The 18,545-nt window shown below is 37.0% G+C and overlaps 1 protein-coding gene across 16 annotated transcripts in view; it reads right to left on the bottom strand.

Annotated features, from left to right (window-relative positions):
• Positions 1–18,545, bottom strand: part of DOCK9 (dedicator of cytokinesis 9) — a 266,617-nt gene that overhangs the window by 158,048 nt on the left and 90,024 nt on the right. For all 16 annotated transcript variants that reach the window (XM_063425570.1, XM_063425524.1, XM_063425509.1 and 13 more), the window contains exons 2-3: positions 13,001–13,117; positions 2,474–2,563 (exon numbers count right to left, since the gene is read on the bottom strand). In XM_063425570.1, coding sequence (XP_063281640.1) covers positions 2,474–2,563; positions 13,001–13,117 — 207 coding nt within the window. The remainder of the gene's footprint in view (positions 1–2,473; positions 2,564–13,000; positions 13,118–18,545) is intronic.

Below are 18,545 nucleotides of genomic sequence, written 5' to 3'. Positions count from 1 at the left end.
ATATCTATGTGATGTGGATTTAATATCCAGCCTTTGATGAATCTAGGTTGTCTGAACACAGATAGCAACCAACAACAACAAATGATTTAACATGGAGAGGTACGTTTAGCTTGTCACATGTTTTCAAGCAATCCTGAGGTCTATGTTATCAGCCAAGGTAACTGTGCTTGTTTTATCAGCCTTTGTAAGATGAAAGGTTAATGAATGCCAGGAATAGACCCCAGCAACTCTGAGATACTCCAGCTGGTTTCATTCAAGGGCTACTGCATGCATTATAACCATTTCATCTTAATGAATTGGTTATAGTGCCTTGAGTCCCCTGCCGCTGCCCCTCCTTTCTGTGTTAAAGCAATTTTGAGGAGTTTAACATTGAATTAGGATCCCTGGCCACCCACAGACCGGATTCCTGGCTACCCAGAGATCAGCCCACACTGGAAGTATTACACTCTTCCTTCACATTCTAATTCATATCAGCAATGAGTGCTGTGGTTGGCTGAGAGTGTCAGCAGGCTGCTTTCAGTCTATCGCCACTGTCCATTGCTGCTCATGTGAATGATTTCTCATTAGCCCAAGCAGCATAGGGGGTATTCTTTAGGATAAAACTGTTGAAAACTGTTTAACTCTGAGTAGTTGGACGTTGCCAGTGGACTTCAGAAACTATAACCACTTCATTAAGATTAATTACAGCGCCTACTGTCAGGGTATTTATATCGGCAGACATTTTGTGCTATGATAGAAATTAAAGTGTATATTGTCTAAATTATTCTGAACAGAACAGACTCCATTTTGTTATCTTCAAGCTAACAAAAGACACAAGATTTCTATCCCTTCTGTAAAACTAACCACTTTGCCAGAAGCTACGGAATGCTTAGTATATACAAACCTGTTGATAAGAAATGAGAACGGGGGATGGACAGACTGTCTAAATGCTAATGGAATATAATCAATTCTAAACCCAGAGAAGATTAAATAATTTAATTTTACTTTCGATATTGTATAAGGTCCCATTGTAAGTAAACGGTCAGTTTTAGAAATTATAGTAGAATTGCCAGACACATAGTCTGAAGAAAGCCCAAAGAAACTCTTTGAACTGACAGAAAACGTAAATTATAAATAACCATAAAGATAAGGTAAATGACGTCAAAATAGCCACCAGGAAAAGTTAACTCTTTCCTGGATAGAAATGTTTAGTGGGACGAGACTGCCCTCTATAGACCAAATATTTAAATTGCTATCTGGAAGGTAACCACACCTCCAGTTTTCTATTGGGCTATCACCTAGTGAATTTTCCCTTTAAAAAGTTAAGACAAAGGGAAGAGGGAGGTATGCAAAGGAAGCAAAGAAGCAAAGAGGTGTGCAGTCGGGGCAATGCAGAGAAATCCATGACAGATATCCACTCCAGGGCACTCAGAATTTCTCACACATCCATTCAGTTCCTGAGACTACCTACTAATCTGATGAAAATATCTACTCAACTGGTAATTATACTGGTTTCATTTAATTAATCTAAATTAATTAAAATTTTCTAATAGCATGATATATGACTGGATAAATCACGATCAGATTTCGATATTTAGAAATCTTAGTTACTAAAGAAGTATATAGTTATAACCATCCCATTCTGCAGATGGGAAAAGAATAATTATGTATTTATGTGATTTGTCACGTTAGCATATCGTGATATTTATCCAGGTGTATTGATTTGCTCTAAAATAAGAAAATATCTGTTGAGACAAGTTAAAATTCTGCTTATAGAACATGGTAGATTACTCTTATTAGATGGTTCCAGGAAATGACTAATGAGCTGGTTTAAATGTTATTTTATTTAAAATTACATGAGAATAGATCTTCATTACCTAGGAGGTCTAACCAGCATTGAAAGGGTTATTCTGTTAGCTAAGTTTTATGACCTTAAGCTGCAAGCTCAGTGTGTGTAAATTTCACTTTCGTTTCTCTGTGAAGTACTATCATAAATCATTGTCTTGACAATTAAGACTGTGTTAGCCATTGGGAGATGTTTTTACATTACCATATTGTATTGCATACCATGTTATACTGAATATTCATTGATTATTATCACGCATGTTACATATTATTATTATTTAATTTGTCACAATCAATTGTATCTATTTTTATAACAAATTGTGATTTTATTTATATGGAATACATTTCACTTACACGATAACGATCTTTGGGATCTGAGAATTGAAATAGTGGGCAATTCTCAACTGTTTACTATTATTATCCCATAAATATCCCCCCACTACAATGCCCCTTCAACCACCGAGCTCTCTCCAACCATATATGCGATGCTGCTAAGTTCTGCACATTATTGAATCCCTGTTTTTAGATACAAATGATGCAACCTAGTTAAAGAAATTGCGTGTAAAGATAACCTGCATAATTCCCTGCTATATCACTCATTCCTATAGGCACAGGATTTCAAACGCTTCATTTCAGATTGAGAGCTTACCTCTGTGACAAACAAGCTTTGAGCCTCCTTCTCTGCATTTTCAGGTACTGTTGAGCATATGTATCTGCCCTGCCGCCTTAGTGTTGCTATCTGTAAAGTGATAAGGAAAGCATTAATTACCAGCAATGCTTAAAGGAGTAATGTGTAATTTTAACATGTTCTTTGCAATACAATTTAGCAAGATATAACATACATAAAAACACTCAGCAAGAATGTAGTTCAAGATGATTTCACAGTTGGCGTAAACAGCACATGTGCAGTATACATGCGTATCATCAAAATAGCAATTGAAAGTGATTGGGTGGCTGGTTTCACATCAAGTAGTCTTGACACAGTGTAATTGTCGTTTTACCAGACATAAACCCACAAAAGATTAGAAATTTCAGTGAGATTACACTATATATTTCTATATATCCACTGACCAGTACACACACAATTAAATATTCTGTGCCACACACTTACAAACAGATTTGAACAAAATCATTTTATATTATATTTATAATAAACAAAGCGGATGCAGTAGTTCAGTTTCATCTCTTTGAAAAGTAACACTACAGCAGATAATTCAGTTTTCAGTTGTGGAGAGGCTAAATTCTAAACTATAAAGTAAAAAAAATAAAAAAAAATAATGGGACACTGGTTACCAATACAACTTTAATGCATTTAATACATTTTGGCCTCATTAGTATGCTGTATTTTTATGAATTCTCAAACCTTTATAGTTTTTGCACAAAACAAATGTTTTGTAAAAGCCTGCCTTCTTGGCCAGGCCCCCTCATACCAGAAATACTCCCTTATCATATATATGTATGCTTAGCCACAAAGGGTCCCTTGAGCTTTAGTTTGTGATTGCAAATGATTTCATTAAGACATCTTTAATGTATGATGAATGGAGTTAATTTAAACAGTTACTATAGATTTTAACAGTAGGAAATTTTAGCTGTAGCTTTTTTGTTTTGTTTTGTTTTATTCCAAAGCAGGTCACATACATTTAAATGTAACGCCTATAAAATCTAGAACACCCTGTTGCAAAATATCAAGTTTTACAATCAAAACAGACCTATTGTGCAATCATTAATTCCAGCTGATCGGCCAAAACAAGAAAGGACAATTTTGTTGTACTGCTTTATAAAGGGACGGACAGACAATGTCATAGCAAACTTGTATTTTCTGGTGCATCTAAATTGCCCACTAGAAGCTAAAATCTCTAAATCCCCCTCCTCCCCCGGAGAGAGAACATGGCCTTGGTGCAAGCTCTTAGGTGAGATTTTGTTGGGGGGGATTACACCACTTCAGGAATGATTACTGCAACCAAAAAACAAATGTTTTCGGTTTAGGATTTTACAAACCCTTAAAATATAGTAATAGAGAAACTCTCAAGAAGTATCATGTATTTAGCACACAGTTGAGCTATACCAACTCATCGTAATATGCACAAGGGACACCCACTGCAAACCAATGTGTTTACAAGTATGTGTACTTCTGTCTACCGACATCCAAAGGGTTACCAGAATGGGTTGGATCAATCCATAAGAATGTGAACCCAAAACAATTGCATACACGGGTTTCCTAGCTGACATCTGTTCTTCTTTACATGCAGTTTATTGTTATTTTTAAAAGGGGACGGAAGCAGAGTCTTCCAGTACCTTTCTACTCACAAGGGCATGGTTTCCTGCTTCTAGGTTCATAGACTTTAAAAAAAAAAAAAAAAAAAATTGTAAGATTGCAATCACTAAAATTTGAAACAAATATTTAGTAAAAAAAATAAATAGCAGGAAACTTCAAGAAATGGTTTAAATATATATATTACATACACACACTTTTTTATAATTTAATAGTATTTCATAGAAAAGGAGATACAGTTTTGCCTTCTTTACTGTTGTACATAAATTTGAGTAAATGTGGGTACATTCATTTTATGAACTTTGACACTGTGGGTATTTAGATTTTCTTCAAGGGGTGCCAAGGTACACATAAAAGGTAATGCATAAAAGGGAACTTTTATAAACAAGATGCATAAATTATGATGTGCGCGGTTGTATGAATGGAATTATACATAGCAGCTAAGTTAATTTTGTATAGTAGTGCTTGAAGGGCTACTCCAACCATTATAACGGATATGATCGCAGAAATATTCTTGGCTCATATTCTGTAATGTGGCAAACCTCTTTGCAATAGTTTGCCCACTTACCTGGTACCTGCCGAGTGCCCAGTCTCTTCTTAAGCACGTCTATAATATCCTGGTTCTGCAGAGCCGAATGACAATACTGTTGCTCATTCATTGGTGAGAGCATCAGCTGATCTCTCTTGGACACTAAATGAGGGTTTGTGCATAGAAATATGTACAGAACGGATATTAGCCAGCCCGGAACTTTATTTACACTTCCAACAGCATAAGGGTTAAAGGATCACTATAGTGCCAGGAAAACACACTTGTTTTCCTGGCACTATAGTGCCCTGAGGGTGCCCCCACCCTCAGGGTCCCACTCCCGCTGGGCTGGATGGAGAGGAAGGGGTTAATAACTTTCCTTTCTCCAGCGCCAGGCTCCGTCGGTGCTGGAGACTCTCCTCCTCCTTTCCCAGTCATCGGCTGAATGTGCATGCGCGGCAAGAGCCGCGCGCGCATTCAGCCAGCCAGTCTCATAGGAAAGCATTCTCAATGCTATCCTATGGACGCTGGCGTCTTCTCACTGTGAAAATCGCAGTGAGAAGCATGGAAGTGCCTCTAGCAGCTGTCAATTAGACAGCCACTAGAGGCTGGATTAACCCTAAAGTAAACATAGCAGTTTCTCATGTTTACAGCAGAAAGGGTTAATCCTAGGTTCATTAAGCTGAAGTGGTCTGGGTGCCTATAGTGGTCCTTTAAAATCAATTTGTGTAGTGTTTTATAGCAAAACCCTGTACATACAGACTCCAGACACCATGGACACTGCAATTCTCGGAGTGGTCATGGTGCCTGAAGTAACGTTTTAAAATGAAGGTACAGGGCAATTTTAAACAATAACAATCAGAAAAGATGAGAACACAGAAAACAGAGAAAAACTTAAAGGAACACTATAGGTTCAGAACCACAATAGGGCCAGAAAAACAAACATTATTCCTATAGTGTTAAAATCAACATCTAGCCATTGAATCAATGCATCTCTGAGGAAAGTTCAGTGTCTCCATGCAGAGGGTGAAAACACTGAATTTCAGTGCTGCACAGTGTCCCCCCCAGGAGTGCCTTAGCAGCCATATAAGGAGTGGCTAGTAGAGGTATCCCACAAGCAGCCTCCAAACACATGCACAATACCCTTTGCTGGATCTTTTGTCCTATGGAGACACCAGAGCACCGGAAGAGCATTGAACCAACATGCTCACTTTAAGAGGGGGCATGCTTGTCATTGGTGATGACAAAACACACCCCGCTCCCTTCTCAGTGGGACGCTGTTTCCAAAAATGCCCAGGCTGGATTTTTTTTTCCCCCAGTCCGGCGCTGCTTGGTTATGAAACAAAATGCTGTATAATATTTATAAATGCCGGCTATCATTAGAAAGGGGCAATATTCCCAATGACTAGTTGTAGTGGTAAAGCTGCTGTTCCCCCATTTTACTTAACACTGTTTTCACTGGCTATGTTATCAAGTTACTTTCTGCTGCAAAGTTCCTTCTACTACTTAACCTTGGACAAAGCAGCAGTACATGCACCAGCAAGTCCGCTAGGGTCAGCACTTTTTGGGGTTTCTCCAATTAAAAGGCCACTGTACAAACAAACAATACAGCCCTTTGTAGTGGTTATGGTACCTGCAAACTACTGGTGTCATCTCACAGTTATGTATCAAGCAAGCATTGATTGGCTGACAGTGTCAGCTGACAAACACAGCCAAATAATGCCATTATGGTTCAAGGAAGATCCCTGTCATTGTGCCTGCAGCTATGTGTCCCTTTTTCCTTTCATACTGAGGAATTAAGTTAGTATAATGACCTTATTTGCTGTTCATGTTATGCATACAGCATGTGTATGATGATAAGGTACCTACCACCCTCCTTTAACATTACATATATGGGTCCAGATAACTTTATATAACCCTCTTAACAAAACGGAGAACAGAACTGTGAATAAATGGCTAGTAGCCATGGTATGAGATTAGACCTGTGGAGTGGACCAGAGCTAGGCTTCTTTTAATGCAACTAAAATAGCATTTAGAACAAGATCCATTAATCTCATTTACAAATACTGATTTCCAAACCCATTTGTTGTTTAACCCCTTAAGGACACATGACGTGTGTGACATGTCATGATTCCCTTTTATTCCAGAAGTTTGGTCCTTAAGGGGTTAAAGACACATTACAGTGAGTATTATTGCTCTGGAGCTCTGTTATACGCTCAGAAATACCAACAAAAAGGAGCTCTTAGAAAAGTGGTCCCACATTGAGAACAATTCTCTTTAAAATAGGGACAGCTGTGAGATCTGTTTTTGCGATTATTTACATATTTGAATGAATTCCTCCATTTTGCATTTATTATTTAACCAAATTTGACTATTGGCATTTTTCTGTATTGTCTGGTCAAAACATAAAACAAAAAACAAACGCACCAAAACATTGTTTTTTTCCCTTTGTTGGTGAAGGTGTTCTTCCCTTCACTTCTAAATATATAATAATTACTTCCCTTCCAGAAACCACACAGACCACACTGTAATTTGCTCTCCCAAAGTGATAATTGAAATTGCTCCCAACAGTGATCACTACTCACTCTTAAACAAGCACCCAAATGCAGAATTGTGAGATCTGCACTAATTTCATTAATGGACTTTTCAAACACCATAAACATTTCAACGTATTGTAGTAATTACAGTGCTTGGAGGCTATGGGTTCAGACTTTTATTTTATTTTTTAAATCAAACTACTTCCAGCCAAGTCTGAATTGCTATTAACCTTTGCAACACAGTCACAGTAGTATAAGGTAGGGCCTTAACCCACAGCCTCCTTACGCCACATGCAGTAAAAAAAGTATTCATAATCATGATAGGATAGAAACATTTAAATACATAAAGGGAATCAACACAGTAAAGGAGGAGACTATATTTAAAAGAAGAAAAACTACCACAACAAGAGGACATATTCTTAAATTAGAGGGGCAAAGGTTTAAAATTAATATCCAGAAGTTTTACTTTACTGAGGGGGTAGTGGATGCGTGGAATAGCCTTCCAGCTGAAGTGGCAGAGGTTAACACAGTGAAGGAGTTTAAGCATGCGTGGGATAGGCATAAGGCTATCCTAACTATAAGATAAGGTAAGGGTCTAATGAAAGTATGTAGAAAATTGGGCAGACTAGATGGGCCGAATGGTTCTTATCTGCCGTCACATTCTATGTTTCTATGTCCATGTTTCTATGATTACATGGACCCTTTTACAGGAATGCTCCAGCCTCCAACCACCATAATTGATAATGCTCCTTGTATGGGCCATTGAACGTGAGCTTCCTACTACTTTTTATATAAATCTGTTCAGCTATATATGACTATCCCTACCATCATTATGATATAAGAGTTCTTTTACAGCATGTCTACATCTCTGAAAGTTTGCACACACCAGCACAGCACCTGCAAAGGAACTTCATTCATGAGAAAACCAGTTCACAAAACAAGAATGGTAGGGTTTTAGGGGCTAAGAGCAAATATTTAGTTGAAAACAATGGACAGAAAAATGTATTTACTAAAAAACATATTATGAAACTCCAGATATTTTAAATTATTTTGTTTCAGCTTTACTTTTTCTAATACATTGCGTAAGTAACACATCACAAAAGAGATAAGAAATCACATCTAGCTTGGATTGCCCCTTTTAGAATTCCCTGACCCATCCATTTCAGTAATAAGGCTAAACTACCAGCTGTGCATCAGGCATGGTGTTAAAAAATGCAGGCCTCTGAATCTGCATTCACTCTATCACCAACATGTGAGTGAGTGTGTCTGTAGGTATTTATGTGTGAGAGTATTTGTGTCAAACAGATTAAGGGGTGAGGAAATTAAAACGAGGAAATCAAAAAGGGACACTATAGTCACCAGAACAACTACAGCTTATTAAATTTGTTCTGGTGAGTAGAATCACTACCTTCAGGCTTTTTGCTGTAAACACTGTCTTTTCAGAGAAAACGCAGTGTTTACATTACAGCCTAGTGATAACTTCACTGGCCACTCCTCAGATGGCTGCTAGAGATCCTTCCTGTGTCATGGCTGCCTAAAATGCATCCAAACATTCAGTGTCTCCTCCCTCTGCATGCATACACTGAACTTTTCTCATAGAGATTCATTGATTCAATTAATCTCTATGAGGAGATGCTTATTGGCCAGGGCTCTGCCCCTGATCTGCCTCCTTGTCAGTCTCAGTCAATCCTATGGAGAAGCATTGTGAATGGATCAGGCCACCACTTCTGATGATGTCAGCAGACAGCTTGTTTTTCTGAGGCAAACCGCATGCAGAGCTACAGCTTCAGGATTAAATACAAGTAAGATTCTGCTACATTAATGGAGGCATGAAGGGCCCAGGAGAGCTAGACGGTGGTTTTAACACTATAGGGTCAGGAATACATGTTTGTGTTCCTGACCCTATAGTGTTCCTTTAATGTGTTATAAATCTGGCATTAAAATTATAAGTCCTATGTTACTAGACAGACCCTTGCAAGCCTGGAATTTATAAGCAGAATTTTTTATCCCTACTTTAACAATAAAATAATTTTTATATTAACTAATAGATAACCTACTCAATTTATCAACCTTGGAAAAACAGAGGCAGAAATAGACTGCTAGGAATGAAGGTTTTTGACTAAAGTTTGAGCAGGTAAAACGGCTGGTCCTTCATGCAGCTGCGTCATCTTCACAAACTTTAAGCCAAAGAGAATTACAAAAGCAGAATAATGATGCATAACATGTGTTTTCCATTATAGGACTTCCTTTCAATATTTGAATCCCCAAAAGAAACTAACCTCCAGCAACATGAATACTTACATATGGTGCACCCCTCTTTTGCTTAAAATCTGCACCCCCACCATTTGCCATCTTCTATGCCCATCGACAATCACTCCATGTAAAATCAAATCACTATGTAATACTTGATAATATGGGCCCAGTAGCAGCCTGTTTTAGTCTGCATATTCCTATCCAAGCAATTAAATATACAACTGACTTGTTTTTATTCAGGAACGAGAACATTTGAACGACGTTTAAGTAGAACCAGGATCATGTGAACACATATGTGTGACCTATATAATAATCATTTATTTATGCAGTGATAAAAATTCCGTAGAGCTACATACGTTGAGTAAAGATTATAACCAAACTTAATATGACAGACAAAAACAAACAGTAGGTTTTGAAAAGTCGGCTCACAGACATAGAAGACAATCTACAGAAAATGTTCAACGGGACCAAGCACAAACAGATATTTTGCCATTTACAGTACTTCCAGCCTACTCACTACTTTAAATAAAAAATTTCAAAAACAGAGACAGTAAGTGACTTAGCAATTCGTTTCTCAAGATGCTTATGAAGTCTTTCTGTAGGATTCAGGTACTCCAAGAGGGAAATCAATTCAGGATACCAAGCGTAACACACTATGCAAAATACTGTTGTGATTATGGTGCAGGTTGACTTTTGTTGACATACAGTCATAGGAAAAACAAAGTACACCCTTTTTTAATTTACGGTTTTACATATCAGGACATAATAAAAATCATCTGTTCCTCAGCAGGTCTTAAAATTAAGTAAATACAACTTCAGATGAACAACACATGACAACACAACGTGTCATGCTTTATTTAACAAAAATTAAGAAAAAATGGAGAAGCCAAATGTGAAAAACTAAATACATATTTTGATGTAATAGCTTGTAGGACCACCTTTAGCAGCAATAACTTGAAGAAATAGCTTTCTTTAAGATTTTATCAGTCTCTAACATTCTACATCATCCTGATGAAAGTCTGCATATGGTCTGAAATATCGATAATGTAACACAACCATATTGGAAATAAAGAGATATATATATATATATATATATATATATATATATATATATATATATATATATATATATATATATATATATATATATATATATATATATATATATATATATATATATATATATATATATATATATATATAGCCAAAATTAGAGTATTGCAGTATGCAACGATACCTTAATAATATTTCAAAGACACGCTTCAGAGAGTTTTTCTCTCTTCATCAGGTCTGAAGCAATACTCTATACTAATTTCCCCTTTATGGTGTTCTAAATCTAGAGTGGCTTTCTAGGCATTCGTTTAATTATTTTAGGTCATTGACAGCCTCCTATAATGTTTTTTTTGTGAAATTACTGAACTACTGGTGCTCTGGTAAGAAATATTGATTTAGCTTTGACTTCTTTTGCAGCTGATAATGCAAGGTTTGTAAAAGATTAACCCAAGCCACAAATGCCTTTGTTCTGCTGTTGTATATGTAGGGCTTGCATTTCTGACACGATATATACAGTGTGAACAATCAAGCCCTATACAAAGGCTATATTGAATATGACTGATTTATGTGGAAGATCAAAAAACTGTGTTTATTTAAATACCTTTTTTTGTTGTTTGATTTCACACACAGCGTGCAGCTGTGAATCAATATGCTAGCTACAGTTTGATCTCTGTAGTAGGTGTGACCTAAGCTGGGTCAACCTTTCTTCTAGAAATATTTATCTAAAGGGTTGCACTTGTTGCACTAAGGAAGGATGATCTATTCTAGATTTCTGATATTTGTCCATGAAGATGAATAGTTTGTAAGCGCTGCATTCTGATATCCAGAAGATTTCCCTTTATGTGAACCTCTGAAGCGGACTCTGACCTTGGCCTAATGTCAGTGCAAACAGTGATTTATTGTCTTTCACAGCAAGGTGCTCTTGGAATAATATCAGTCAGGACATTTATTTTAATTAAAGATCCTCCACTGTCAACATCTCTGTGTTTTGGTTAGCTCTGTTTAATGTAAAGGAACTACCCAATTTTTATATACTCCCCTCTTTTCTTTTATTAAAGAATATTTTATTTATTTTTTAAATTAACTCCATCATTTATTTTTATTTTTAAATAAAAATGTTAAAGGGAAACTATAGTGCCAGGAAAACAAACTCATTTTCCTGGCACTATGGCTTCCCCCTTTGTCAAAGCCCATCCCCGTAATGCAGAAGGGGTTAATAACCCCTTCTGTCACTTACCTGGGTCCAGCACTGATGTCACTTGATGCTGGCTCAGCTCCGCCCACGCTTTTCCCCGCAAACGTCTGCCGTCGGGGGAGACTTAATGCGCATTCGTGGCAATGGCCACGCCTGCATTAAGATTTCCCTATAGGAAAGCGTTATCCATTACTTTCCTATGAGGATTCCGGTAAAGCTGGAAGTCCTCATGCGTAGCCTGGGAACGTCCAGCATCGTTTAGGCGTCCAAAAGTCGTCTAAGAATCCGGAAGTCCCTCCCAATAGAGAAGGAGTTAACGCTAGCAGGTAATTATTGCAGTTTATAAAGGTTAAAGGTGATAGAAGTTTGCACCCAGATCACTTCAATGAGCTGAAGTGGTCTGGGTGCCTACAGTGTCACTTTAAATATCTTTTTTCCACCCCATCGTTTCCATTTGAAAGCTGGTTGCAATGTAATCACTATGAGACTCCGTAGTACTACACACTGCAAGCCAGTGATGAACGTGTGACCCACTCCATGTATCAATCAGAGTGAATGCTCATTCCTGCAATTTTAGTGTTGATTGAAAACTTAATGGGTTACTCCAAGTCTAGAGTCCGTCTGTGCAGTATTTTGGTTTGAAACACTGCACATTTAGAGTTGAACCCCTTGCTGATATAGATGTAACTCCACTTTTGGCAGTGTCATTATCAAGTCCAGAACAAGAGTCAATGACAATTATCTGCACATTACTACGCACAGAATTCCATTAATTTGCTGAGAACGGAGAGCAGACACGCTCAGTCAACGAATGACCGGCAGGATCAACTTTGTTAAAGCTGGATATCATTACTGCTCCTGGAGGACCGTAGGCGCTGAGCAGTGACCCAGGTAAGAGGAAAGGTAGCCAGGATAGCTCCTGGCATCATAACCACTACAGTGGGCTCCAGAGGTATGGAGTAAGCCTTTAAGTATCTTCATTTACAACAGGACTGTATGGGTGAAAGAAGCATATTCCATAAAACAAGACAGACATATGAGTACTGTGCATGTGTTTCAAGATGCAGTTTGGTTCTTGAAAATGTCATTGATTAAAATATATGAATGATAGAGTGCTGCAATACTCAGCCCAACTTACTCCCTCCGCCACTTCTGTTAACAGTTTGACACCAGCAAGGTTTGTGTACTGATAGATCTTCTTTCCATGTCAGCTTAATTGCAAGATTATTGAAGAAGCCCATCATTTTTTTTATTTAAGTTCTCGATCGGCTATTCCAAGTTACTTTACAGAGTTTGCCAATAAAGCCATTAATAAACACATACAGAAACCACACATTTACCTGGAAGTCATCATATGGGAACAAAAGCATCTCCCGCAAAGCATCATTCAGGATCTGCGTTTTCTTCTGCACAATCACATTCTCGTAGTCTATGGGTTCAATTAGCTTCGGCTTTGCCTGAAATAGAATAATTAAAATAAAATTGAAAAAAGAAGACAATTACCAAATATAATGTGCATTTCACTTTAAAACATAACCATTAGCTTTATACCCACATTTGTGAACAAGAAGGTGCAAATCAAGTCTTATTGACCAAGTAACAAATTTATCAGTAAAACTACAGACATTGTGTATACTAAGTAAGCCCTCTATTAAAATAAAAAAGTCCAATTTAATAAGCATTTAATTTACACACTACAGATTATCTATGAAAAATGTCAACTCCTGAACATATTTAAGGAAGAAACGGACTAACCTAATTTTTGCCCTATAGGAAAAATTCCAATTTATTTTTTCAATTACATTGATTGACATCTGTTTTTCCCACAAAACACCTATTGTACCACTCACACATCAGTGCCATCTTCATTGACAAACTATCTCAATACTATCTTCAAAATATCTTCATTGACAGTCAACTTCCAGCAATGGCTGGGAATTAGGAAAAGTCTCAAACTGACAAGTGTTCATTGTTAAATGAAAACTATTTTAGAACCATTTGCTCCATTATCATTATGCAAAACATAAAGCTACATTTTATACCACACAAAGCAGTACTTTGGTTTTACTTAATACTTGGTTAAAATCCCTCTGGAAGGTATACGGCAAGGTCAGGTAAGAGGAGGGGAGATTGTTATGGAAATAACATGTCTGTCAGTATCTGCTCACAGCACCACATGCGCACACTATATTATAATGAAGATATTCAAAACTCCTCACCAGTCACCACCACATAAAGAATGGACATTGGGACATATTTGCCATGAAGCATCCAGGACGAGTGCGTCTTTCCTTCATTTTTTGGTATATCTCATTTAAAGGGCCATTTTAAACAACAAAATAACTTCTGCTTAATGAAGCGGTTTTGTTGTATAGATCATGCCACTGCAGTCTCGCTGCTCAGTTTTCTTACATTAAGGAGTTAAATCACTTTGTTTATGCAACCCTAATCACATACATCCCCCTGGCTGTGACTCACACAGCCTCAGTACACTCTTCCAGAAAAAGAGCTTAATTTTTTTTAGCATCAAAGACAGCACAATGCAAAGTTTACTTTAGATGTTTCTATCCCAAACGCTCTTAATTTAACAATTTGCTTACACACAGAAAGCTATATGGCAAGCTATTAACAGAGCAGGAGATCAGAAATTCTCAATTTTAAAGGATCATTATAGGGTCAGGAACACAATCATGTATTCCTGACCCTATAGTGTTAACACCACCATCTAGCCCCCTGAGCCCCTCATGCCTCCATAAATATAGTAAAAATATTACTGTATTCAAGCCAGAAGCTGTAACTCTGCATGATGTTTGCCTAAAAAAACAAGCAGTCTGCTGACATGTGGTACCCTGTTTCAATAACAGTGCTTCCCCATAGGATTGGCTGAGACTGACAAAGAGGCAGGTCAGGGGCAGAACCAACATGATTCAAACACAGCCCTGGCCAATCAGTATCTCCTCATTGAGATGAATTGAATCAATGAATCTCTATGAGGAAAGTTCAGTGTCTGCATGCAGAGGGAGGAGACAGTGAATCACAGGATGCTCTGCACAGGGCTGCCCGATGCTCTGCTGACAGTAGATCTGAGTGGATGGAGGCATATTATGCCTCCATCAACTCCGAATTCCCTTTGGTTCACTCTGAGTGGCTGCAACTGGAGGTGTTCCTAGCTTTCAATGTAAACACTGTATTCTCTCAGAAAATACAGTGTTTACATGAGAAAGGCTGCAGGGAGCTATAGCTCTCACCTGAACAACCTCATTAAGCTGAAGTTGTTCAGGTGAGTATAGTGTCCCTTTAATTATAAATTACACAGTGTCACAAGGAAAGCTAAGAAATGTAGACTCTTTTTCCAGAAGTATGTAAGGAAGCTGTGTAAGTCACAGTCAAGGGAGGTGTGGCTAAGCCTGTATTAGAAAAGTGGTTTAACTCCTAAATGTAAAAGAATTGCACAGACTACATGAGCAATAATCATAGACCAAATCTGCTTCATTAACCTAAAATGGTATTTAGTTTGGCCCTTTTATATACTTCATGTGTGTGCAACATTGCATTTGTTTACATTACTGTACAGCAAAACCTTTAAATGCTTCATTTCTAAGCTATTTGATTTGCCTTTCACATGGATCATTCAGAACTCTTAAGTATAAAGAATAAGGCAAATACCGGTACTTATTTTTCATTCCCAGAAATTAAATTAAACTTAAATAAAACATTAGTATAAATAAGGGGTGAAAATCACAGGGTGTCAAAAAAAAACAAAAAAAAACACAAAAACAAAAAAAAAAACAACCAAAAAACCATTAAACATAAAAAAAAATAAAAAAAAATACGAGCAAGTTCACATCTTGAGGTTCTGTGAGACTAAATGTTTAAAACCTTCGTAATACATTTATAGAGCTTTCTTTCATGCTGCTCATTACAGAATGAAATGAGCAAAACTTTTCTGCTCTTCAATTTATTCTAATCTAATTCCACCTCTAAATCTGACTCTCCAGGGAAAAAAAAATAAACCTTTCAAACTGCCAACTTGAACTAATCAAATTATCGGTTGTTCCTCCAAGAACCCAAACGAAGCTGAAACAGACCATAATATTTGGCGTTAGACACCATCATAAGGATTGCAGAGATGATTTTAGCTGCAAAGTATGAACCTACTTGTGCATATCTCATTAAATATTGCATGTGTGAGGTGAGGTGAATAGAGTTTACATTCCGTTATTAAACCTCATCATTTAGATGTCAGCAATTTTCACTAACCAACTCCCAAAAGCCCACTGACAATTATAATAAATGGTTTCTCTTCTGTTCAGGTTTCTTCCACATATTTCTCCAAATAAACCCAACCTCAAGATGTGCTGAATTCACAAGATGAAACACTAAATAATCTGCAGACACTTTGCTCTGAACCCGTGATATATTTCTTTTGGCTTTCCCTTGGAAAACACAATAAAATGAGTGGTCCCAGAAAGAAAAGGCTGAGCCAGTAAAAGCTCTCAGATGTTTTGGTGTTTACAATAATTAATCGTCCTCCCCCTCCAATACAAATCATGAGCATTAAATACTGGTGTAAAGTACCATGATGGATAGAATCTTACTTAATCCAAATGTCAGCAGCAGCAATAACAATGAGCTACCAAGACAACAACCCACCAATCTCTTTAAATGGTTTTATAAACAGAAATGTTGTTTCAGGGTAGTATATGTGTATTTCGCAAACCGTGTTTCCCCGAAAATACGACCGGGTCTTATTTAAATTTTTCCCCAGAAAAAAACACTAGGGCTTATTTTCAAGGGAGGTCTTATTTTGGGGAAAAACGTGTGCTAGAATGCAGGTCTATGTTCGGGTTCCCCCAAACATAGATCAATTCACTATGTCATGGAATCCTGTAAATTATGTGCAGGGAATCTTTCGCAAACCTAGATTAGCTCACTCGCTAATGGAATACCGCAAATCTATGTTCGGGGGAGCTTCCCCGGACATAGATAAGCTTACTCGCGAATGGAATTCTGAGACTCTATGTTCGGGGAAAATTCTATTAGGGAGCGGCTACGGCTAATTTTCAGGCTACAGCGTATATTAGGAGCATACCCTGGAAATTGGCTAGTGCTTATTTTCGGGGAAACACGGTAGTTACATGGCTAGCAGGTTAACAGCAGGAATCTAATGAATATTTTCATAGAATTTTCTAGGTTCTGAAAGAAAGTGCATTATTTCTTTAAGTAAGAACAATAAAATTGCAAAATAAAATGAAATTGGCTTTTTGCTTCAAAAAGCTTTGTGAAGCATTCCAGGTAATGTTACAAAATACCACCATTAGTGTTTCTGTATGACTGATATTAGAGCCAGGTTTAATGAAACTACAAAGAATTGTGAACACAATAAATGTTATCAAAGCATGACGTGTAATAAAGAGTGTGTATAGGTGATAAAAGCATACAAATTTAATGAAAAATTGGAAAGTTGTTTGTAAATATAATAAAAGCTGTAAGACCAGCTAGAGAATAAAGTATTCCCATGGGAAACTTTGAAAGCCCCGCGCTGCTCTTGCCACTCATACACATTAAGTCCGCAATGCTCCTCTATAAAGAGCTTTGGATTGGACCATCACAGGGGATTATATTAAGTTGTGGGAGGAGAAGTGGTTAGCAGTGCAGACGTTTCGATGCTAAAAATAAGGTTTAAAAAACGTTATTATATTAATTTTTTTATTGCACTCTGGGTGGGACATAAAAAGGAGTACAGACAGGGACACTATAGCATTCGGAATACTAATTTTGTATTTCTAATGCTATAGTGTTCCTTTAAGGCAGAGGAAAATGTTCTCTGCAATTAATTCTAATCATGTTCAAAGATTAACCCCTTATGGACACATGACATGTGTGACATATCATGATTCCCTTTTATTCCAGAAGTTTGGTCCTTAATGGGGTTAAATACCATAAACGACACAGTGGATGGCCCCACTGAGGCTGACCGGCTGACCAAGTGCATAGCTCTGTGCCAAACTAGACTGTTACATATACTTTGCACTGAATGATATTATGGGAAACTCTGGGAATTCCAGGAATAAGTTACTGATGAGATAAGGAACACAAAACAATACAAAGTATCAACACGTCCACACAGGATGCAGATGTTAATTTGGTTGAATACCATCACCAAATCATTAAAGAAACACTCCAAGCAAATAACCATTTCACCTTATTGAAGTGGCTTTGGTGCAGACAGTCTCCTGGCATCAACTTTCTTTCGAGTGTTAAACCATTTAAGGGCAATTTAATATATATTTAAAGTGGATGTTTAGCATTTTGCTACATAAGATATAAACAGGTCTTTAAATATCAATGACTGCTACAATTTGTAAAACTTTAAATATTTATTTATATGGAGTGTTTGTGTGTGAATACTGAACACTAGGTTGTTGGGTGGAGTGCTAGGGATACTAGGGATCGACAGATATTGATTTTTTTTAGAGCCGATACTAATAATCTGTGAACTTTCAGGCAGATAGCTGATAACTTACTGATACCAATATTCTGTACATTTACCGTTTTGAAAAAATAAACTATTTCTACACAAATCTACTGTTAACTGAACTTGTTTATTATAATTTTTTTTTTGCAAATTTATTTTTTATTAAGGTAAATGCACAAAATAAACATGCCAGTCAGAAGTTATTGTGTGTGTATAGTGAATGCAGTGTGTATGTATAGTGTGCGTAAAGTGAATGTAGTGTGTGAATATAATAAATGCAGAGTGTGTTTGTTTGTGTAGGTATTTAATGTGTGTAAAATGGGGGGGGGGGGGGGGATTTTTTATTTTAGTTATTTAAAAAAAAAAATATTTTTAGATATTTATTTTTTAAACCTTTTGTTTTAGTC

The sequence above is a fragment of the Pelobates fuscus genome, chromosome 1, assembly GCF_036172605.1.
Source record: "Pelobates fuscus isolate aPelFus1 chromosome 1, aPelFus1.pri, whole genome shotgun sequence".
NCBI lineage: Eukaryota > Metazoa > Chordata > Amphibia > Anura > Pelobatidae > Pelobates > Pelobates fuscus.
The sequence above is the reverse complement of the archived record's forward strand: the minus strand, read 5'-3'. Positions and strand labels throughout refer to the sequence as shown.